Source organism: Bombina bombina, chromosome 6 (assembly GCF_027579735.1).
Source record: "Bombina bombina isolate aBomBom1 chromosome 6, aBomBom1.pri, whole genome shotgun sequence".
NCBI lineage: Eukaryota > Metazoa > Chordata > Amphibia > Anura > Bombinatoridae > Bombina > Bombina bombina.
In genome coordinates, this window is record NC_069504.1 from 170,927,026 (window position 1) to 170,951,759 (window position 24,734).

The following is a 24,734-nucleotide window of genomic DNA, read 5'->3' on the forward strand; positions in this document are numbered from 1 at the left end:
GCTAGTTTAGGATTTATTTTTAGTTTACAGGCAACTTTGTTTTTAAACTATTTAATAACTACCTAGTTAAAATAAAGACAAATATACCTTTAAAATAAATTCTAACCTAAGTTACAATTACACCTAACACTACACTATAATTAAATAAATTAACTACACTTAATTACAATTAAATTAAATTAAATAAACTAAATTAAGAAAAAAACAAACACTAAACTACAGCAAATAACAAAATAATTACAAGTTTTTTAAACTAATTACACCTAATCTAATCCCTCTAATAAAATAAAAAAGCCCCCCAAAACAATAAAAATCCCTACCCTATATTAAATTACAAATAGCCCTTAAAAGGGCTTTTTGCGGGGCATTGCCCCAAAATAATCGGCTCTTTTACCTGTAAAAAAAAAGACAATACCCCCCCAACATTAAAACCCACCACCCACACACCCAACCCTACTCTAAAACCCACCGAATTCCCCCTTAATAAAACCTAACACTACCCCCTTGAAGATCACCCTACCTTGAGACGTCTTCACCCAACCGGGCAGAAGTGGTCCTCCAGACGGTCCGAAGTCTTCATCCTATCCGGGCAGAAGAGGTCTGCCAGGTGGCCAGAAGTCTTCATCCAGGCGGCATCTTCTATCTTCATCCATCCGGAGCGGAGCGGGTCCATCTTCAAGACATCTGATGCGGAGCATCCTCTTCTTTCGACGGCGACTGGAACAATGACGGGTCCCAATGACGGGTCCTTTAAATTATGTCATCCAAGACTGCGTCCCTTCAATTCCGATTGGCTGATAGAATTCTATCAGCCAATCGGAATTAAGGTAGAAAAAATCCTATTGGCTGATCCAATCATTATAAAGAAAAATACATTTGTTTAGGGGTTCATACATTTATTGAAGTGGCGACGATGTCCGGTTAGGCAGATAAGGGGTTAAAAATGTTAATATAGTGTTTGCGATGTGGGGGGCCTCGGTTTAAGGGTTAATAGGTAGTTTATGGGTGTTAGTGTACTTTTTAGCAGTTTAGTTAAGAGTTTTATATTACGGCATTAGCCCATAAAACTCTAAACTACTGACTTTTAAATGCGGTATCAGTCTTGACAGGAGAGGGTGTACCGCTCACTTTTTCCAAGACTCGTAATACCGGCGTTAGGAAAATCCCATTGAAAAGATAGGATACGCAATTTACGTAAGTGGATTTGCGGTATGCTCGAGTCGTGGAAAAAAAGTGAGCGGTACACCTGTACCTGCCAGACTCGTAATACCAGCGGGCACTAAAAAGCAGCGTTGGGACCTCTCAACGCTGCTTTTTAAGGCTAACGTAAGACTCGTAATCTAGGCGTTTGTAATTACCAGGCATTTCTCTTGTCTTTCTATAGAATAACATATCAGCCAAGCCATCTTGCTTGCTGCATTTGTTTTTAAATTTGTATTTGTTTTATTTGGAGCAGCCAAATTGAGCGTTTGTCTGTAGACAACAAGGCTACCCACAGTCATATTGTTAGTATAAAAGGCATTGTTTTGAAGTTGTTATCAGTTAAAGGCATATGAAATCCAAAATTTTCTTTTGCTATTCAGACAGAGCAAACTAATTTTTTTTCCAATTTACTTCTATTATCAAATTTGCTTTGTTGCTATGGTATTCTTGGTTGAGGAGATACCTAGGTTGATGTTTGGATCACTACATGACAGGAAACAGTGCTGTCATCTAGTGCTCTTACAAATGAATATTATTCTCATGTCCCTTTAAGCTACTATGAATTTATTTTAAAAAAGTGGCAGTTTTATATATCTACATAAAGCTTGTCCTACATCTCTTTTAAACACTATATTACAATAAGTGCATTTCAGGTAACACATGTGAAGTCAGGACTTGTCTGATTTTTACCACCACATGGATATGACCTCTGGTAAATATGCAGCAACTTTATGTTTACAGGAATTGGAACTCAAATTAGAGAAATGGAAAAAAAAGAAGTTAAACCAGACAGCTTAAATTATATGTATAATAAAGTAATCAAATGCTATATTTCAAAATCAAGATATCTATTCCTAGATACTTAAGGAACGTCAGCACATATATCAAGTGTAGGATTGTTTTGTTTTTTTGCTTAGGTAATATACATAGATTATAAATGGAGCATTCTAAAAGTAGACAGAGTGATTGTTTATTTGGTATGTGATACTATTCGGGCAGCCAACATTTGGATAAGTATAGCAAAACTCTTGCACTGCAAAATCAGAATAACAATTACTGTAAGTAGATTTGTGCTATGACATGATAAAATCCACATGCAAGAAAGAAAATATTTGTCTTGCTTTGAAATATATGATACTCTCTGTTTCCAGAGAAAAATATATATAGTTTAAAACATAAAATGTAAAATTGAACTACTAAAGATTCAATTTTAGATACACTAATCTATAAGAGGGGCTTATATAAACCATGCTATAATTGAAACTGTCACTCAGAAAAAAATGCACACAGATAAATACATAGATAGATTGTAATATTGGTTTTGGTTCTTTTTTTATTGATTTTATTAAACACACCTCATAGCAGCCATGTTTCATTAATACAAACATTAAAGAGCATACCCTTTAATGACTTGCACCTGGTCCAGATTGAGGGAAGAATTGGATAGTTTCCAACAATAGGAGAAAATATAAAACAAATGCCAACAACTATTAAGTAAAATGGACTAAGGAGTTGACAGGCTCAAATTCAGGCAAATAATGCAGTTGGGCTGTTTTATTGTATAAGGAGAGCAATGGCAAATAGCTAAGTAATGGTGAATATTTAGTGTTTGTTTTTTTAATCATTGATAATGTGTAGATCAACGCAAAATCATTCCTGTCATCTTTGGGGAAAAAATGACCTATTTTGCCTTAATTATGTACCTGGTAATATTACAGACACAGACATCATAAAAAAATCTATATTTCTTAAATGTTTAATTGTATTAATTTAATTTTTTTTTTAGTTTTCAAAAAGTTTATTGAGAGTAAAACAAGTACATACATTCAAAATGCAAGAAATAAAAATGAGTTACATTGTTGACTCGCTTCACAGCTGAAGTAATAAAGGGGTATAAGGGAAGGGGGGAGGAGAAATGGGAGAATAAACAATTAAGGTTACAATGGTTACAAGGATAAGCATATTATCTGGATCAAAAAGCAGTTCTATGTTACATCAACATAATTTTACAAGAACCGATTAATTTTGGGCCTCCTGAGTGGTTGGAGTTTTAGTCTGTATGTAAGTTTCCCACATAAAGGTCATTTGGGCATATGTGTCCATAGTTTTGTTTTTCATGTAATGGTATTCTTCTAAGGAAAGGGTGCGATGACACTCTAATTGCCATTGTGCTAGGGAAGGGACTTTATCTGATTTCCAGTTTCTAGCTAGTATGATTTTAAAGCTATTGCTTAAAATATGGAATAGTTTTTTGGAGGGAGTGGGGAGTTTGTTTGGGATCTTATTAAAAAGCCACATACATGGATCGGGGGGGGTGGGTACACCTAAGATTGAGCTAGATTCCTTCGCAATCAGTGCCCACGCGGGGGATAATTTGTCACATTGCCACCATATGTGGGACATGTGGCACTCAGCTGAACCACATCTCCAGCACTGTGCTGATTTGAGTTTGTAAATCTTTTTGCATCTCTCTGGGGTCAGATACCATCGCTGCAGGATTTTGATATTGAGTTCGATGAATTTACAGGAAATTGAAGTCTTTTTAATATTGTTAAAAATTTGCAGGGCTTCTGTATATGTGATCTCTGTTCCTAATTCGGAATTCCATCTATCTATATAATATGGGAGCGAACCATGTGGTTGTTGTGACAAGATTGTATGTGTGATGGACAGTGCGTGCCTGGTCGGAGTATTTTTATGGCAGAGGGATCCTAGGGGTGTTAGTGATCTGGTCATGTTAGTAGCTTGTGGGTGAGTTGTAATGTATGAGTGACATTGTCTGTAGAAGAGCCAATCTTTGAAGACTAGAAACCCTGTGGAGATTAGTTCCTGTCGTGTGGGAGAGTGCTGTTCATTTCCCATATGGTATATCTGTAAGGACCGGAGGGGGGTATTGGTAAGTCTGTTTGATAGCGGGAGGCCCGGGCGGAACTCAGTATTGTGAGTCAAGGGTGTTAGTGGGGAGAACTTGGTTGAAATATTGGGGTATTCAATTAGCATTTTGTCCCACGCTTTATACGTTTCTAGAGTAATTTGCGAGGGAGATTTTAAGAATCTTCCTCGGTCTTTTGGTGTCCAGCATAATTGGCCTAAGTGTTGGGTTTGTGATAGGTCGTGTTCTAATTGGACCCATAGTTTGTTGTCTAAGTTACTGTGCCAATCTATAATGCGCTGCAAGAATGTAGCTTGTCTGTACCTGTGGAAGTCCGGAACCCCGAGGCCTCCCATAGTTATTGGTAGGAGCATAATTTTTTTGCTGATTCTTGCTCTGTTATTGAACCAAATAAAGTCCAATACATTTGACTGTAATGTGTTCACGAAACTCGGTGGAAGTGGGATGGGCAAGGTCTGAAAGAGGTAGAGAATTCTAGGGAGGATGATCATCTTAACAACATTAATTCTCCCCAGCCAGGAGATATGTGTTTTTTTCCAGGAGGAAAGATCCGTTATTATTTTGGAGAGGAGGGGTTTGTGATTTATGGCAAATAATTGGTCCGGGGTTGGAGTTAGATGAATACCCAAATATCGGAGTGATGTGGACTGCCATCTGAATGGACATATTGGTTTGATTAGGTCTAAATCCTCCTGGGGGAGATTTATGTTCATGATTTCCGACTTGTTCTTATTAATCAAAAAGTTAGATACGACTCCGAATTCGTCTAGTAATTGGAGAATATGAGGTATAGTGGTAAGTGGGTTTGTGATACAGAACAGGACATCATCTGCATAAAGCATTATTTTATGGTGTGAATTTTGAGTTTGTATGCCTGTGATTAGGGGTTGATTACGGACTTTGTGGGCTAGTGCTTTAATCGCACAGGCAAACAGGAGTGGGGAGAGGGGGCAGCCCTGTCTGGTTCCATTGGTGATGTGAAAGGGGGCTGAAAGGGACCCGTTTACCCGTATCCTGGCTGTAGGGGTGGTGTACATGGCAAAAACACTGATTGTAAATTCCTGCCCCAGGCCCATTTTTAATAGTACCGCTCTCAGAAACTGCCAACCGACGCGGTCAAAGGCTTTTTCCGCGTCGGTCGACAGGACCAAGAGCAGAATATTCCTAAGTTTGGCGTGTTCTATCAATTGGGTTGCCCTGATCGTATTATCCTTAGCTTCTCTTGCTGGGACAAATCCGACTTGATCTTTACCAATTAATTGTGGAAGGACGGTGTTTAGTCGGGTGGCTAAAATCTTGGCATAAATTTTTAAATCTGTATTTAGTAGGGAAATTGGTCTGTAATTTTCTACACGCTCGGGGTCTTTCCCAGGTTTCGGTATTATGGAAATAATAGCCTCCAGGTTCTGTGTGGGGAAGGGGTTGTCTGATGTAATTGAGTTAAAGAGGGTCAGTAGGTGTGGTGATAGGATGTCTGTGTATTTCTTGTAATAATAGTTTGTGTAACTGTCTGGGTCTGGGGCTTTATCAGTGGGAAGGTCTGTTATAGTCTTTTGGATCTCCAGTAAGGTAAAGGGCTGTTGGAGAAGAGTTAGTTGCTCTTTTGCTACCTTGGGGAAGTTTATATCTGATAAAAAGAGTTCAATACGTGATGCAATGTCAGTCGGGGTGTGAGTGTGTTTGTTTGGGGTTGTTGCAGTTAGGTTGTATAGGTGGTCGTAGTAAGATCGGAATGATTCTGCTATGTTGGAAGTATCATGATGTGTTTTATCAGTGGTTTTGATCTTGAGAATATATGCGCGATTGGATGTGCGTTTCAGTTTGCGGGCAAAAAGTCTGCTCCATTTATTATCCCCTTCATAGAATGATTGTTTTAGTTTAAAGGCTAGTCTTTTGCACTCCTTGTCTAGTAGATTTGTTGTGATTTGTTTACTTTCCTGTAAGGCTTTAGCTATTTGTGTGTCGGTAGGCTTTTTTTTGAGCTGTATCTCCAGCTCATTCATCTTGTACAGGGAGTCCTGTAACAGGAGTCTCTGTTGTTTTCTATAGTGAGATTGCATACTCATTAATTCCCCTCGTATAGTCCCTTTGTGTGCTTCCCATATGTTATGAAATTTTGGCACTGAACCAAGATTAATATCAAAGAATTCTTGTATAGCTTTCTGTAACTTATCAGTGTATTGTGGTAGGTCTAAAAGTTCTTCGTTGAGTTTCCAAGTATAGGTGGAGGGAGAAGCTGAGGGCCAGTGAATGATGCATGATACTATGGAATGGTCCGACCAGGATGACGATAGGATCGAGGATTGTGTGACATATGATAGGGAGGTGACGTCGGTTAGGATGTAATCTATGCGGGTGTAACGTGAGTGTGGGTGTGAGAAAAAGGTAAAGTCTTCTACTTCTGGGTGGTGTATCCTCCACACATCGTGGACGGCTAGATCTCTCAGTTTTTGTCTTATAGAGGCTATGGTTCTATGTGATGTAGATGAGGTGTGGTTGGAGTTATCCTTAAAGGGATCTAGAGTGATGTTAAGATCACCCCCTAAGATTAGCATACCTTTGGTGACTTCTAAAATTTTATTTGTCAGGGAAGATATAAATTTGTCTTGGGCGGTATTGGGGGTGTATGCGCTTACTAAGGTTGTTGTTGTGTTATAAAGTTTGCCCACTAGAATTAAGTATCTGCCTTCTGCATCTTTATGGGAGTCCAGCAGCTGGAAAGGTATCCCCTTCTTAATTAAAATTCCCACACCGTTAGTTTTAGAGGTATTAGAAGAATAATATGAGGGGCCAAACTTATATAGAAAGGTTTTGGGTTCGTGGCCCTTTAAGAAATGGGACTCTTGTATAAATATTATATCGCCTCCTTTACTTTTGAGGTCTCGAATAACTATATTCCTTTTGTAAGGGTTGTTTAGGCCCTTTGCATTAATGGACAGGAAAGTTAACGGTCTACTGACTTTTGCATTGTGAGTCATTTTGTGTTACTATGTAGCATATATGAAGACATAACTTGGGCCTTGTTTTGGGTCTATCTGGTTCATGTGTGTGTTCTGGTGGGGAAAAAAGTGAGGTTGAGTATTGTCTGGATCTGTATAAATTCCTTGTGTGAGTATACCGAAATAAGCAGTTAAGTACTTGTAGTAACCTTTGGGGATAAGGTGGATGGTCAAGGGGGAGGGATGGTAAAGAACCATAATGGTGACTGAAATTGCTTTCATTTCAGCCAGAGGTTTTACAACAGAGAGGACTTAGTTGTTTTAATAAAACAAAATAACAGTGCAAACATATAAATTAAGAGTTGCATACTTAAACCTTCAAAGAGAAAAATTAAATGGTAAATTAACCTTTACAGGTCAGAATACGGGTGGTTAATTCTTCACCACAGTCAAAACTAAGAATTGTAGATTAAGCTATGTAAGAACATTGTAAATGTAAATATGTATAAAAGTAACCAGGAATGCATAATTAACTTTAGCAAAGCAAAACAGATTAAACATGACAACAATAGTTCGTCTAGAGCGTAGATGTAATCTCACCCACTGTAGAAATCAAGATAAGGTGACAGTTCAATCAGTCTCCAGTAGTAGCTGGAGAGGTGTAGGAATGTTCTTTCCGTTTCTTTTTAAGAGATTGGACTTTACTCCAGGATGTCTTCTGCAGAGTGGAAAGATGTGAGCGCAGAGTGGGGGGTTGAAATTCGTCGGAGGAAGATGGAGGTCCCGGGGGTTTCAGAGGGATTCCCAATCCTTTAGAAAGTTTATCCAGGTCCTGAATACCTTTGTAGATGAGTATCGTCCCTTCATGGGGGACTATTAGGCTGAATGGGAACCCCCAACGATATTTGATATTTCTATCCTGTAGAACAGAGGTGATGAAGCGAGCTTCTTTTCGTTTTTGAATAGTACTTGGGCATAGGTCTGGGTATATTTGTAAATCATGATCCAAGTAAGAAATCGTGTGAGAGGACCTTGCTTTTTGCCAGATAGTTTCTCTGTCGTTGAATTTAAGAAATTTGAGAATGACGTCTCTGGGAGGTGCATTGGGGGGGGGTGGGGGTCGGAGGGATCTGTGGGCTCTTTCAATTTCCCATGGTGGGGCTTGTTGATCGCCTACAATCTGACGAAAGAGGCTTTGTAGATATTCCATCATATCAGCAGTTTTTATAGCTTCTGGGATCCCCCTAATACGGAGGTTGCTTCTCCGCCCCCTATTTTCTAAATCCTCTATTTTCTCTTGCATGGTCTCAATTTGATCCTCTTGTGCATTTACTTGACTGTGTAATAAACTAATTACTTCAGATGTTGTGTCCTGTGTTTCTTCTATGTCTACTATTCTTTCGCTCATCTCTGTCATGTTTTTTCGCAAAGATGTTAGCTCTTTTGTTATAAGAGTTTTAAGTGAGTCAAAATCTTCTTTTGATGGGAGTTTGGCAATGTCCTGTTTTAGTTGTATCAAATAATCTGCTGCAGGAGTGGGGTCAATGGGAGCATTGTTATCTGAGGAGTCTGTGTCTTGCACTTCTGGTGAGTTAGCGTGAAAAAAGGAGCTGACCAGAGCATTAGCTTGGGTCTGGCTTTTAAGGTTTTTGTCCCCTTTATTTTTATGCTTGGTCGTCATTTTTGTTTGTATTCTTATGATAGTGCAATGCGTAGTTAAGAAGAAAAACGTAATGTGGGCCCCGGGGGCTCAAAACTTCCTGTGTAGTGGCTCTCAGTTCTTCAGGCGTGACAAATGTGAAGCTGTGGTAGTGAAGATTAAATGCGGAGCGCTTTGTTAGTTCACATGCATTCCTGAGTAGTTTCGTGTCATGTATTTAATAGTTCCTTGCTGTCCCCATTTTCTCAAAAGTGGCGTAGGTATGAGTGTATATCCACTATGTGCATTTTGGCCCGCTTCAGTGCGACTATGTCTTTTGATGATTAGGTACTTTTTACTTCTAGCGTGCTTTCTTACTGATCTCCTACATATTCACAATGTTTTTGTTAGTTAACTCACATGCTGTTGTTCATTGCCGCGGGAGTACCAAGATGGCGGCGGCACTGTGCGGAGCGGATTTTTCACTGCGGTTGTTCAGGGGAGCCCGAACGCTCCCAATTGCCTCATTAGTATCTTTGTGGTCTCTGAGTGTTGAGCCGCCTGTTTTTCGTAGTGAAGGGTGAATAGCACCGGTTTGAACCGAAGTTTGTCCTTCTATTGTACCGGAGCTGTGTGACTACGCAGCCATTTGCCTGCCCGGCCAAGCCCCGCCTCCGTATTAATTTAATTTTTAATTGGAAAGACACTATCCCCTAATATTAACAAGGGTTGATTGTTACCGACTTATATTGTTATATCTTGCAATTAAATACCAAATATTTATTTTACAAACATTTTATATTTTTTTTCTGCTTATAAAACAGCAGTAATATTTTGAGATGTGCAACTAGCCAGCACAACCAGATGATTATTTATGTGAAAATGCTTATTAATAATGTTATCTGAAAAACAAACTCCAAATAGAGTGGCACACTATCCTATGTGTGTGCATCTGTTGGAATATTAAATAATAATAATTACTATCATCACCAGAATTGCATTATACTGCAAAGCAGATGTCATTTTGTGGTTTTCAAGTGCCCAATTCTTTGAAATACAAATAAATTGACAGTGGTATCCACTTGGAGGAGCAAACACTTTTGCTTTATTTCTGTAAATGTAGAAATGCACATTTCATTACGAATCCATCTGCCTACTGTTTTTTAATATGTCACAGCTTGTCTAAATGCTAATGCTGAGCAGCAGGAAGGTGTTCTACTTACAGCCTATGGTGCATGAGGTATGTTTTTTTATTGGCTGTACTGAGTTCTGAATAATTAAAAAAAAAACGGTTTATAGCTTGGGGTTGCCAGGTAAACAAGCTACCAGCAGCGTTCTGAACTTGAGTGCGCATTAAGTTCTGGAAAGGTTGCAGACATATTAAGACAGGTTTGCAAAGCAAACTTTTATATTGCTGTTACAAAAAGTGTTTACTGTCCTTTAATATGAAAATCAGTCTGTAACTGAGTCACAGAAATAGGCATCAGCTATTGAAGTAATTCCATGGATGTGATTAGATCATTGATATGTGATAGTGGAGCAGAGATCTTTTTTTAATAATGCACTCTGCTGCAAGACATTTGTGGTCAATGATTTTGATATAAAATAAGGTAAGGGTAAGAGTTAGGACCAAGTTAGATTTGGAGCTATCAACTTTAGTGCTTTATTGTCATCCAACAGATAAGCAGGAGTTTTTCTTGCCCACCCTAACTGTGACAATAATGTCTGTCATTGGGGATAATTTTATAAGCTGCACTATTGCTATCAGTCCAACATTTATAATGAGAGCCCAGACATTTACAACAGAATAAAAGCAAGGCACATGAACTTGGGTAATTATCCGCCTACCTCAATGTAGAACTTGTATTGGCAGATTCAGCTTATTACAGCATTATAATAGCCAGTCACATGAGCTTGGTTAATAATCCACCTACCTCACTGTAGAACTTGTATTAGCAGTTTCAACTTGTTACAGCTGTATAAAAGCAAGGCACATGAGCGTGGGTAATAATCAGCCTACCTCACTTAAAGAACGTGTATGTCCAGATTCAGCTTATTACAGCAGTATAAAAGCAAGGCACATGCGCTTGTGTAATAATTAGCCTACCTCACTGTAGAACTTGTGTTGGCAGATTCAGCTTATTACAGCACTATAAAAGCCATGCACATGAGCTTGGGTAATAATCAGCCTACCTCACTGTAGAACTTGTTTTGGCGAATTCAGCAGTATAAAAGCAAGGCACATTAGCTTGGGTAATAATCAGCCTACTTCACTTTAGAACTCATATTGGCAGATTCAACTTATTACAGCAGTATAAAAGCCAGGCACATGAGTTTGGGAAATAATCAGCCTACGACACTATAGAACTTGTATTGGCGAATTCAGCTTGTTACAGAAGTATAAAAGCAAGGCACATGAGCGTGGGTAATAATCAGCCTACCTCACTGTAGAACTTTTATTGGCAAATTCAGCAGTATAAAAGCAAGGCACATTAGCTTGGGTAATAATCAGCCTACTTCACTGTAGAACTCGTATTGGCAGATTCGACTTATTACAGCAGTATAAAAACAAGGCACATGAGCTTGGGAAATAATCAGCCTACCTCACTGTAGAACTTTTATTGGCGGATTCAGCAGTATAAAAGTAAGGCACATTAGCTTGGGAAATAATCAGCCGACCACACTATAGAACTTGTATTGGCAGATTCAGCTTGTTATAGCAGTATAAAAGCAAGGCACATGAGCTTGGGTAATAATCAGCCTACCTCACTGTAGAACTTGTATTGGTAGATTCAGTTTGTTTCTTCTGAAAATGTGCAAGCATATCAGCAAGTAAACAATGCATTGTTAGAATCGGTACCAGTTTCTGCATTGGTTGAACTGTGAGGTAAAGTTCATTTATAAAAGTTCCAAGGTTAGAGGAGGTGGAAGGGTAAAGCTGAAAAAAATGAATAAAAAAATAAAAATAAAAAGGGAAAATTATTATAAATGATTAGAAAGGAACTTATATTAAGCGATTATAAGCTATTATGGTCACTCAGCTCTTTCAGTATTAGTGGGGTTTTTTTAAAAAAAATTCAAGGACACAAATCTCATGATTTTACAACTGTATTGACCCTTTTTATTTATTTACTACATAACTTGCATACAATTATGAAATAAGGACATATTGCTGCACAGAAAATGTACATGGTGGCAAGTCAGTGTAAACTTAAAGCAAGAGTAAAGTCAAAATTAAATGTTCATGATACAGATAGAGCATGAAATCTTAAACAACTTCTATTATCAAATTTGCTTTGTTTCCTTTGTTGAAAAGCATACCTAGTTAGGCTCAGAAGCAGCAATGCACTACTGGAAGCTAGGTGCATCCACCCCAAGTGAGGCAAAAAAGATAGTGAAGATGGGGAATTACAACCAATCGTATATATGTTTGATGCAGTGATTTGCAAGAACTATTATCTTCAAAGGGCAAAAATAGTGCTGTGATTAGCTTTATCCAGAAGCGTTTGGGTTATCCTAGGATTACCTGGTTAAAGTCTGATGTATGATCTTACATCAGATTTTACCCACAGTGGCTAGGTAATGTCAGTTTTACCTAGGTAATCATAGGATTACCCGATATCTGATTTTACCAGCAACACACACATATATAAATATATATATATATATATTTATAGACACCTAGATTACAAGTTTTGCACTATAGAGGATGCGAAACGAACGCAACAAAAGTTGCGTTATTTCACCCTCCATAGCCATGCCATTACGAGTTTTAAAAAAGCCGCCTTGTGTGTGCGATATGGTTGCGTTGAGCTCCATGCCGCACAAAATACAAGCTCTGCTTTGATGTGCTCATGCACGCTTTCCCCATAGATATCAATGGGGAGAGAGTGTTAGAAAAAAACTAACACCTGAGATCGCGGAATGAAAAGCTCCATAACGCAACCCCATTGATGTCTATGGGGGGGAAAAAGTTACGTTTAAACCTAACATAAACCCCACGTCTAAACACCCCTAATCTGCTGCCCCCGACATCGCTGATACTTACATAAAGTTATTAACCCCTAATCTGCCGCTCACGATATCACCGCCACCTAAATAAATCTATTAACCCCTAATCTGCCACTCACAATATCGCTGCCACTATACTAAAGTTATTAACCCCTATTCCGCCGCTCCCTGACATCGCCGCCACTAAATAAAATTATTAACCCCTAAACCTCTGGCCTCCCATATTACTACCACTAAATAAACCTATTAACCCCTAAACCACCAGCCCCCCACATTGCAACAACCTAAATTAAACTATTAACCCCTAAACCTAACCGTAACCGTAACCCTAAACCTAACACCCTCTAACTTTAACATAATTAAAATAGAGTGAAATTAAAGTTACAATTATTAACTAATTAATACCTTTTTTATTAACTAAATAATACCTTTTTAAAACTAAAAACAAACTTACCAATGAAATATTAGTTATATTGTAGCTAGCTTAGGTTTTTATTTCACAGGTAAGTTTGTAGTTATTTTAACTAGGTAGACTAGTTAGTAAATAGTTATTAACTATTTAATAACTACCTAGTTAAAATAAATACAAATTTACCTTTGAAAGTAAAACCTAAGCTGCTTTACACTAAAACCTAACATTACAAAAATAAAAAACACTAAAATTACAAAAAAATTAAAAAACTACCATTACAAAAAATAACAAACAAAATTATCCAAAACAATAAAAAATATTCCTATTCTGTTACACCCCAAAAAAACTTAAAAAAACCTAACACTAACCCTTCTTTAGGTACTCACAGTTGCTGAAATCCGGCTTGAACGATCTTCATCCCAGTGTCTCCATCTTCATCCATCGAAGGCAGAGAGGTCGATGCGCAGAGGCGGAGGTGCAGACGAAGGTCCAAGGCGGAGGTCCAGAAGGAGGTCCATCGATTCGACGTGGCGGTCCTCTTCATGCGATCGTCCACCGCACACTGAGGATTCAAATGCATGATACCGCTTTTATACTGGGGGTACCATTGCATTCCTATTGGCTGAAAAATTTAAATCAGCCAATAGGAATTATAGCTGCTAAAATCCTATTGGCTGTTGAAATCAGCCAATAAGATTTAAACAGCTTTCATTCCTATTGGCTGATTTCAACAGCCAATAGGATTTTAGCAGCTCAAATTCCTATTGGCTGATTGAAATTTTTCAGCCAATAGGAATGCAATGGTACCCCCAGTATAAAAGCGGTTTCTTGTATTTGAATCCTCAGTGTTCGTCAGTCGATCGCATGAAGAGGACCTCCACGTCAGATCGATGGACCTTCGCCTGGACCTCCACCTCAGCGCATCGACCGCTCTGCCTCCGCAGGGATGAAGAAGCTGACGGTCCCTCAATGGATGAAGATGGAGCCGTCTGGATGAAGATGGAGCTGCTGCGTTGAAGATCGTTCAAGTCGGACTTCAGCAACTGTGAGTACCTAAAGAGGGGTTAGTGTTTTTTTAAGGTTTTTTTTTTTGTTTTGTTTTTAGATTAGGGTTTAGGCTTGTTTTAAAAGAACTGAATGCCCTTTTAAGGGCAATGCCCATACAAATGCCCTTTTCAGGGCAATAGGTAGATTAGTCTTTTTTTATAGTAAGTTTTTTTTTTTGGGGTGGGTTGGTTGGGTGGTGGGTTTTACTGTTGGGGGGTCCTTTAAAGTCTATTGGTAGGGGGGCCTTAAAGGGCCCTTTTTGGGGGGCCCTTTAAGGTCTATTGGTAGTTTATTGTAGGCTAGGGGTTATTTTTTATTTTGGGGGGCTTTTTATTTTGATAGGACTATTAGATTAGGTGTAATTGTTTTTATTTTGCATAATTTAGTTTGTTATTTTTTGTGATTTAGTATTTTTTTATTTTTTGTAATTTAGTATTTTTAATTTTTTGTAATTTTTGTAAAAATTTTTTTAGTAGGGTTAGTTTTTTTAATAAGTAATTTAATTTATTTAATTGATAGTTATTTTAATTTTAGTGTAATAGAAATGTTAATTTAATGTATAGTTTAAACGTAGGTTTTTTTAATTTCCCAGGTAGGTTTTTATTTATTTTAAGATAGGGATCTTGTAATTTTAATTTAAAGTTAGGGGGTTGTTAGGTTAAGGGGTTAATAGTTTTTTTTTTTTTTTGCCGATGTGGGGGACTGGCGGTTTAGGTGTTAATAGGTTTATTTAGTGGTAGTGATGTGGGAAGCCAGAGGTTTAGAGGTTAATAACTTTATTTAGTGGCGGCGATGTCGGGGAGCAAGGAATAGGGGTTGATATCTGTATTATAGTGTGGGCAATGTTGGGGTACGGGGGAATAGAGGTTAATAACTTTAGTATAGTGGCGGCGATGTCGGGGATCGGTGGAATAGGGGTTTATAAATTTTAGTAGTGGCGGCAATGTCGGGAGCGGCAGATTAGAGGTTAATAACTTTTAAATAGTGTTTGTGATGCGGGAGGGCCTCAGTTTAGAGGTTAATAGGTAGTTTATGGTTGTTAGTGTACTTTGTAACATTTTAGTTATGAGTTTTATGTAACAGTTTTGTTGCGTAAAACTCATAACTACTGCTCTCAGATGGTGGTATGGATCTTGTGGTTATAGGGTGTAACACAAACTTTTTAGCCTCACCGCAAAACTCTTAATTGCAGCACTATAGGAATTCCATGGGAATCCCATGAAAAAAACGTCATTTTTTCGAGTGCGGGACTGACGTTGCGTTACAGGCTAAAAGGCTTGCAGTACAGCTATACCGACAAGATTCGGAATGGCTGCGTTGCTGTTTTAACGCTGAAATGGCAATTTTTTTCAGCGTTAAAACACAAACGCAAAACTCGTAATATAGGTAATATTTAGGTATCGATATATATGTTAACAAAAAATCATCAGACATACCTGTATATATAAATATTTATTTAAAAATACATAGAACATGTTCTTTTATGTGAAGAACATTGGAGTGTGAAATATTCATATTTTACTGTCGGGTTGGCGCACTTGAGAATATGTAATCGGGTTTGCGTGCAAGCAGGGTGTAAGGTTTTTTCCACTTTTGAATTGTATTCTATGGGAGAATACGTTATCGCGTGCACAATATTGTAAATTCAGCTTTTTAAGCTCGTCAGGTTAGCACGTGAGCTAAAACAGTTTACTTTCAACTTGTAATATGAGCACAAACCGGCACATGCAAAAATCTTACTTCTAGTGCAGTTAACGCTGAAGCTTGCTCTAAAGCGGTATATAAAACCATACATAATGTCCATTTCACTAAATTATAAATCATCTTTTAATTAAAAGTGTTGTTTTTTTGTTTATTTTTTGTTTACACAAAATATAGTTAAAAAGCAGAACTTTGGATCCAAAATAGTTTTCATCACTATCAATATATATTGCATGTCCAATGTGTACTGCAAGTATGTACAGAATTTTGTGCATCAACATAGAAAGTGAGAATATTAGCAGCGTAATATTTTGTTCCCGTGCAAAGCATTAAATACCTATTTGCAAAATGTTTATATCTTTATTCACTACAGATACTCAGAATATTTGCATATTCTATCTTTGTTACAACTCATTAACATACAGACAGGTAGATTACGAGTTTTGCGTTACGGCTTTTAACCCTGAAAAAAATGTCATTTTCAGCGTAGTGGCAGTATAGCACTATTATGAGTCGTGTCGGTATAGCTATACCGCAAGCATTTTAGCTCGTAACGCAACGTCCATTCCACACTCAAAAAAATTATGTTTTGTGTGGGATTTTCATAGCACTGGTATTACAGGTTGTGCGGTGAGGCTAAACTGCTTGCGTTACAGCCTATACCGACACGATCCATTCCGCCATCTGAGAGCAGTAGTTATGGATTTTGGAAAACAAAAAGGTTTCACAAAACTCATAACTAAAATGTTACAAAGTACACTAACACCCATAAACTACCTATTAATCCCTAAACTGCCACCCCCCCGCATCGCAAACACTATATTAAACCTATTAACCCCTAATAAACGGCTCTCCCACATTGTGACTATTAAATAAATTTATTAACCCTTAATCTGCTGCCCTCGACATCGCCGACACTATAATAAAGTTATTAACCCCTGATCCGCCACTCACTGACCCTATATTAAAGTTATTAACCCCTAACCCTCCGGCCTCCCACATCACCGCCGCTAAATAAACCTATTAACCCCTAAACCTCCGGTCTTCCACATCCCTGCAACTAAATAAACCTATTAACCCCTAAACCGCCGGCGCCCCACATCTCTGCAAATAAATAAACCTATTAACCCCTAAACCGCCTGCCCCCCACATCCCAAAACACTAAATTAAACTATTAACCCCAAAACCTAACACCCCCCTAAAATTTAATTAAAATTACATTATAACTATATTTAAATAATTAAAAACTTACCTGTGAAATAAAAATAAACCTAACATTAAACTATAAATTAAACTAACCTTACTATTCTAATAAAATTAAAAAAAAAATACCAATTAAAAAATCTAAATGACAAATTTAAAAAAACCTAACACTAAATTACGAAATAATAAACACTAAATTACTAATAAACACTAAATTACGAAAATAAAAAACACTAAGCTTACAATAAATAAGTAATATAGATATATTGTAATTTTAATTTAAGTTGGGGGGGTAGGTTTAGGGGTTAATAGTTTAATTTAGTGTTTTGCAATATGGGGGCCGGCGGTTTAGGAGTTAATAAGTTTATTTAGTTGCAGAGATGTGGGGTTCAGTAGTTTAGGGGTTAATAGGTTTTATTTAGTGCCTGTGATGTTGGGGAGCGGCAGAATAGGGGTTAATAACTTGTATTAGTGTTGGCGATGTTGGGAGCAGCAGATTAGGGGTTAATAACTTTATTTAGGTGTCGGCGATGTCAGGGGCGGCAGATTAGGGGTGTTGTATACTTGGGGTTTATGTTAGGGTGTTAGGTTTAAACATAACTTTTTTCCCCCATAGACATCAATGGGGCTGTGTTACAAAGATTTTTCATTCTGCGATCGCAGGTGTTTTTTTTTTCTATAGGGGAAAGCGTGCACGAGCACATCAAAGTAGCCCTTGGCTTTTTATGGAGCTTAACGCCACCATATCGCACGCACAAGGAGGTTTTTCAGTAACTCGTAATGGCAGCGCTATAGAGAGTGAAATAACGCAACTTTTTTGGCGTTAGTTTCGCACCCTGTTTAGCGCAAAACTCATAATCTAGGTGAGTTTAAAGGGATAGGAAAGTCAAAATTAAACTTGCAAGAATCAGATAGAGCATGAAATTTTCATACACTTTTAAAATCACTTCTATTTTAAAATGTGCTTTATTCTCTTGGTACCCATTGTTGAAAATGAATACGCACATATCCTACACTAGTGGGAGCTAACTGGTGATTGGTGCCTGCACACATTTGTCTTGTGATTGGCTAACTAGATGTGTTCAGCGAGCTGCCAGTAGCGCAATGTGGTTCCTTCAGCAAATGATAACAAGAGAATGAAGCATATTTGATGATAAAAGTGAATTTGAAAGTTGATTAAAATTGTATGTTCTATCTAAATCACGAATGACATTTTTGGGGTTTCCTGTCCCTTTAATGTGCTAAGATAAGTATAAAATTGTGAGATAATCAGGGGTCAAGTCGAGCGGGAACGCATGGGAACGGAGTTCCTGCGCTATTTTTGCAGGTGGAACTAAGTTCCCCCTGGACTGAGAACAGAAATGCTTCAGTAAACACTGCTGCTGGTGGTGGTGGGAGGAGCTGGAGCACAGTCTGGTTAGAGGAATAGTGAGATCCTGTGGTAATGGGCAGTAACACTTCCTACAATACACTAAATACAAGCCTGTCAGCAGTCCTGCTGTGTGATCACCCCGCAATGTGTGTAACACATGGTGCTTACATTACTGTGCAGCTTTCTCTGGGGTTATTTAACTCCCCTCAGCAGAAAAAGGACTATTGCACCTTAATTGGGTGAGACTCTGTGACAGAGGAGGATTCTCAGGCCCAAAGGCAACCATTCAACCCTTCATCGGATTTAATTTTCTTTCATCAGCCAAAGTGTATAGATTATATACAAATACATAGAGTGCGAGTGTCTGAATGCGAATATCTAAAACAATACTAATTGTGAGGGGGGGTGAAAGTAATGGTGAGTTCCCACACTTTTTTTGTAGGACTTGACCCCTGGAGATAAGTAAGTGCTTGAGAAATGAAAACACAAACACTACTCATATTATTAAAATATGTATTACTATATATTGTAGAACCATTGTTTTTAGGAATAACAGATAACCAGCCATTTTGTGACTTATTTTAGAGCAATCAATTCAGTAGTTATTCCCAATATTTAATTATGGTACTAAAAGAGCTCAGTTTCACTAGACACATATAGTAATATAATTGAATTTCCATTTTAAACATTCAAAATGAAAACTACAAGTCATTGTTACATATATTAAAAAAAATCATATAGGCAGACCTGCAACTGTAATGTGCTTCTGAAAGATTTATTTGTAAAGCAAACAGTGAGGCATGTACAAAACTAACCTCACATTAAATCACTCAAACTTTACGAACTATTAATCAATTCCACATGGAAACTGATATGAATCTTCACCATCCAGGTACTTACTGGATAAATAATAAAATTGCAGCAAAACATTCATATATCAGATAAGTAGAAACATCTGCAGATATGGTTAGATTTGATAGTTGTAACCTATTTAGTTGATCTGCGGTTAAAGCAAAACTGTAAAATATGTTAGTGTAACCCAAAGTGCAGGTTAAGCATATTTTGTTTTTAAATGTATTGAAATGATTCCAAACACTATTGTCCATTTGGTCTACAGAATGTTATGTAAGATAATACTATGCAGTCATAGCTAAAGCTTTCACTCCCATTAAGTGAAAGCACAGAAATGCATATGAGTATTTTAATTGTAGACCAGAGTTGGTGAAATTAACACATTTAACTTATTCTACTTCCTTTCTATCTATCTATCTATCTATCTATCTATCTATCTATCTATCTATCTATTTGTCTGCCTCCCTTTCTGTCTAGAAATGTCCACTAGTTTGTTGGGGTTAGCAAACAATGCAACCGATAAATAAAAAAAATAGACTTTTTCCAATCTGTAATCTAAAGTGAACTAGTACATTTTCTATTTTTTCAATTACATGGGTATATTTATAGCTTATATACAAATACATTTGCAATAATGCTGGATTTGACAGTAATAACTATTTATAAATGTGTTGTTTTCAGGGCAAAAACTCCCATTTCTCAGACAAGTCTCCTGACACCCAAGTGGCTGAATTCACATGGTAAGAGTGCAGGTTAATATATATACAGATAGATAGGATAGATAGATAGATAGATAGATAGATAGATAGATGTTAGATAGATAAGTATTGCAGATAGTAATTCTATATACTGTATATATATATATATATATATATATATATATATATATATATATATATATATATATATATATATATATATATACTTAGGCATAATAAATGCAATCATGCAGCTTTAAAACAATAGTAGTGAGCAACAGCTAGCAAGACTGTCTGCCTGGCTAGCAGATGCTTAAAAAGGCTCACAATTGAATGCTACAATTCTATATGCCAAATTACTTCATTTAAATAGCAGTCTGAGGACTTTAAGATCCATCGTAAATGGAGGATAAGTAAATTAAAGGTATGAAATGCAATGTAGCTTTGATGCTAGAAATGGAATTAAACAGGAACAGGATATTAACTGGGGAAAAGTGGGGAAGAGAATCAACAATAAACTTGATATTTAAATCACCATTACAGTTCACGTCTTCAGGAACTTACATAGAAATTCACCTGTATATTCAACATTTGCTAGTATTCAAAACAATTGAAAAAACTTATATAGAACAGTCAAAGTATAACTCTCATATGCACAAGAAAGACACTTAGGTAAAAATGAGTATGAGAGAATCATGTTAAAAGTGAAGTAGAAATATTTCTCTAAAGTGAGATTATGTTTCAATTAAGAATGACACATTTCTAAAATTTGGGGAGGGGGGGATCTTTTTTTCCAAAGCCCAGGTATTATCTGCTTATCTCTGTCTATGGCTAATTGCAATAGGGCTGAATGTCATTTTGAGGTAAGTTTCGCTGTAACGTTAAATAGGAAGATTAAAGGGTCAGGTTTTAAGTTACTGTTAAGCATTGTTTTACACATCTACAGATCTCTTCCCAGGATGTAATAATTTTCAGGCATTTCCACCACAAGTGGAATAGGGATCCAATCTGGCTACAACTCCACCAACAGTGATCAGGGGCTCCCGGGAAAGAGTCTTTCAGTCTTTGCGGGGTGAGATATCTTCGTAGCAGAAGCTTGTAATTTGTTTGCAAAAGGGAGGCAGAGTGCACAGATCACTAATACCTTTTTATTGAATAAACAATGACAATCTGAGTTCTAATTATTCTAATTCATTAATTGCAAATTATGGCATAAACAATCTTATATGGCACATTTTTCATTCCCATCATAAATCAATCTGAAAAATGAAAATGCAATAATTCATAAGAACATAACAGGTTACCATTTCAAATTCTCCCAAACTTGTGAGTTCTTGTGCAAACTGGAATAATAGGTGTATTCCTTCCAACATCAAATCTGGAATAGGATTCTTCCAGCAAATATCTTTCTAAATGAGAAAGAGAACATATTAGACTCTAGGGATAACTAATTATTTTCTAATAAAACCAATGTACACTTGATTATTCTGTATCTTACTCAAAAATAAACTTCTCTGTGCTACCAAATACCACAAATCAATTAAATAATGCAATTTGCACATATTAAAATATTATATGTAGAATCAAAGAAAATGCAAAATACAATGGTTTAAAAATTGCATAATTTCATTAGCATAGTCCTGTAATACATAAAGTAATAATACACATAGTTAGAAATATATTTTAAGTGCAATTTTGACATCATTGTTATATTGTAGGACTGTTCTGGTGTTACCAGAGTTGTACAATAAATTGAAGTGAGATATGCCACTTTCTTTTCAATGACATGGAGATTCCAGGAATCCATTCAATTACTAGTTGGAATTCAACTCATGGCCACCAGGTGGAGGCAAAGAACACCCCAGCAAAGCTTCAAGTATCCTCCCACTACCCACAATCCCCAGTCATTCTTTGCCTGTGTAACATTGTAGGTGATGTGCGAAGAAGGTGTCTGAAGAAATCAAGTTGTTAATCCTTTAATGGGTACTTTTCCCTGCAAGCAAGGATTGAGGTTATGCTGTGTCCATGTAATTATCTTTAGTAAGAGTAATGGTGGCTTTTAGCAGTTGGAAGACGGCAAGGTGGTCTTTGCTTACCTTCCAACATTTTTGTTACCCCTATATAGAAAACCAAGGTTGGTTCCTCTGTTTTTTCTTTATCTACAGGTCTATGTCAGTGAGGATTCTGTCACACTTGTTTGCTGTACCTGCCCTACAGTGGATACACAGGTAAGTGCTTTTACCTTCTAGGTGAGAAGGATGCAGCATTTAGGAGTTCCTTGTTTAAAAAAAAAGGATACTTAGAGAACAAGGTGGATCCTTATGGGACTGATTATCCCTTTTAAAGGTTGGGGGTTTATTAGGCAGCAGTTCAGGGCACTGTTCTGTCATGTGAAGGCTTTTTTTTATTTCGGCTATGGGGATTTGTTTGCACAAGTTTACCTTTTATTTAGTTTGGGTAATATCTCTTTAAGAAAGTTGTTGGACTTCACCTTACTTTTGAATTTGTGATCATGTGACCACTCTGTTACTTCCTGAGTGCTGAACAGATTGTTTCTAGCCGGCTGTTTGGAAGCCAGATCTTCAAGGAGACAGACCGGATTTTCTAGCATTAGATCATTTTTCCTGCCAGCCACTTCTCTCTGATGTTTGCAGCTTTCTAGGATCTGCAGTTTGAACAGAATTTATCTGCTGGTGTGGATTGGATTCCTGGTTACTGGTTGGGTGAGTCTCTCCAGCATGGCTGGGGTGTAGAGGTGCCAGTTTTAATAATTATTTATCTATGCTTAGAATTTTATTCTATTTTTTTATATTGAAATTAGAGTATAAGGGAAATAAAGGGCTATTTTATTTACTATGGAAGACAATCCCAAGCTTTCTCTGTCATGTGATAAATGTCTTTATTGGGCAGATGCCCTGGTTATTCCTCCTGTGCAATTTTGTTCCCCTTGCCTTAATAAGGTTTTATTATCTATGGATAAGGATTCCTTATCTGAGCCTTCTTTTTTTCAGGATAATGCTGTTCAGGGGTTGTCTCAGCCTTCTGTTAACATGTCCCAGTCTTTGACAGATTCACATGCAGTGCCCTGCGGTTCCTCTCAGTCAGTCTCTGGGAGTGTTTGTTTGCCTTAAGATTATGCTGCAGTTGATTTATGCAGTTTCTGCAGCCCTAAGTGCTTTTCCTAGTTCTGGTAAAGGGAAGAGGAAATCTGAGAACATTTCTATGGGGTCTGATTCCGCCAAGACTGATTTGGTTAGTCTTTCTCAGTTATCTATCGGGGATCATTCCTCTACAGCTTCTGAGGGCGAGATCTCTGATTCAGAATCTGCAGTTCCTAGTACAATAGAGTCTGAGGAGGTTCATTTTAGATTTAAACTGGAGCATCTCTCTTTACTTTTTAAGGAGGTTTTAGCTACTTTGGATGACTCCGAAACTGTTGAAGAGGCTCCTAATAATAGACTTTTTTATGTCAATCCTAAATCTGAGGAGATTTTTCCTGTTCCAGATCGCATGTCTGACATTATATCTCATTTATAGGAGAAGCCGGGAGTTCCTTTTAACCCTTCTCCTGTGTTTAAAAGGATGTTTCCTGTGGTTGATTCAGTGCGAGATCTGTAGCGCACTGTTCCTAGAATAGAGTGTGCTATATCTACCTTAGCCAAGAGAACTACTATTCCTCTCGAGGATAGTTACTCTTTTAAAGACCCTATGGATAAGAAACCGGAGGGTTATTTAAGAAAGATTTTTCTTCATCAGGGTTTGCAGTGGCAACCAGTTGAAATACTATCCCGCAGAGCCCTTTGGTTAAAGTCTTGTTCTGCAGATGTGACTTCTAAATCCAAGCTTCTGTCTCTACCTTTTAAGGATAAATCTTTATTTGGTCCTGGTCTGGCAGAGATCATTTTCACAGTTACTGGTGGAAAGGGAGGTTTTTTACCACAGGATAAGAAGAATAGACCTAAGGGTCATCAGACTTCTAATTTTCATTCCTTTCATACCTTCAAGGGACAGAGATCTTCCTCGTCTTTTAAATCTGACCAAGCCAAGACTTCTTGGAGAGCTAGCCAACCCTGGAACAAGGGTAAGTAATCCAGAAAGCCTTCCGCTAGGCTAAGTCAGCATGAAGGGGCCGCCCCCGATCCAGTTCTGGATCAGGTAGGGGGCAGGCTTTCCTTTTTTCAGCAACCTTGGATTTGTGATATTCCAGATCTTTGGGCAGTGGCTGTAGTCTCTCAGGGATACGGGATAGGATTAAAGTCTTGTCCCCCCAGGGACAGATTCCTATTATCAAGATTATCTGTAAACCAAGTAAAAAAAGAGGCCTTCTTAAACTTCGTAAGGGATTTGTCCTCTCTGGGAGTGATTATTCCAGTTCCTCTAGCAGAACAGGGTCAGGGATTTTATTAAAATCTTTTTGTAGTTCCCAAAAAGGAGGGAACTTTTTGACCCATTCTAGACTCAAAGTCTCATAACAAGTTTCTCAAGGTCCCATCCTTCAAAGTGGAGACTATTCATTCTATTCTCTCTCTAGTTCAGGAGGGTCAGTTTATGACCACTATAGACCTAAAGGATGTGTATCTTCATGTGCCTATCTACAGGGAACATTTTAAGTTCCTGAGGTTTGCTTTTTTGGATCAACATTTCCAATTTGTAGCCCTGCCTTTCTGCCTTGCCACTGCTCTTTAAATCTTTATGAAGGTTCTAGGGGCTGTTTTGGCTATGGCCAGATCTCTAGGGATTGCGGTGGCACCTTACCTGGGCAAT

General features: G+C 37.6%; 1 protein-coding gene across 1 annotated transcript in view; it reads right to left on the reverse strand.

The window, feature by feature from the left end:
- CPED1 (cadherin like and PC-esterase domain containing 1) overlaps window positions 1-24,734 on the reverse strand; it is a 654,007-nt gene that overhangs the window by 349,031 nt on the left and 280,242 nt on the right. The window contains exons 10-11 of the mRNA XM_053719194.1: window positions 21,275-21,379; window positions 11,440-11,612 (exon numbers count right to left, since the gene is read on the reverse strand). Coding sequence (XP_053575169.1) covers window positions 11,440-11,612; window positions 21,275-21,379 — 278 coding nt within the window. The remainder of the gene's footprint in view (window positions 1-11,439; window positions 11,613-21,274; window positions 21,380-24,734) is intronic.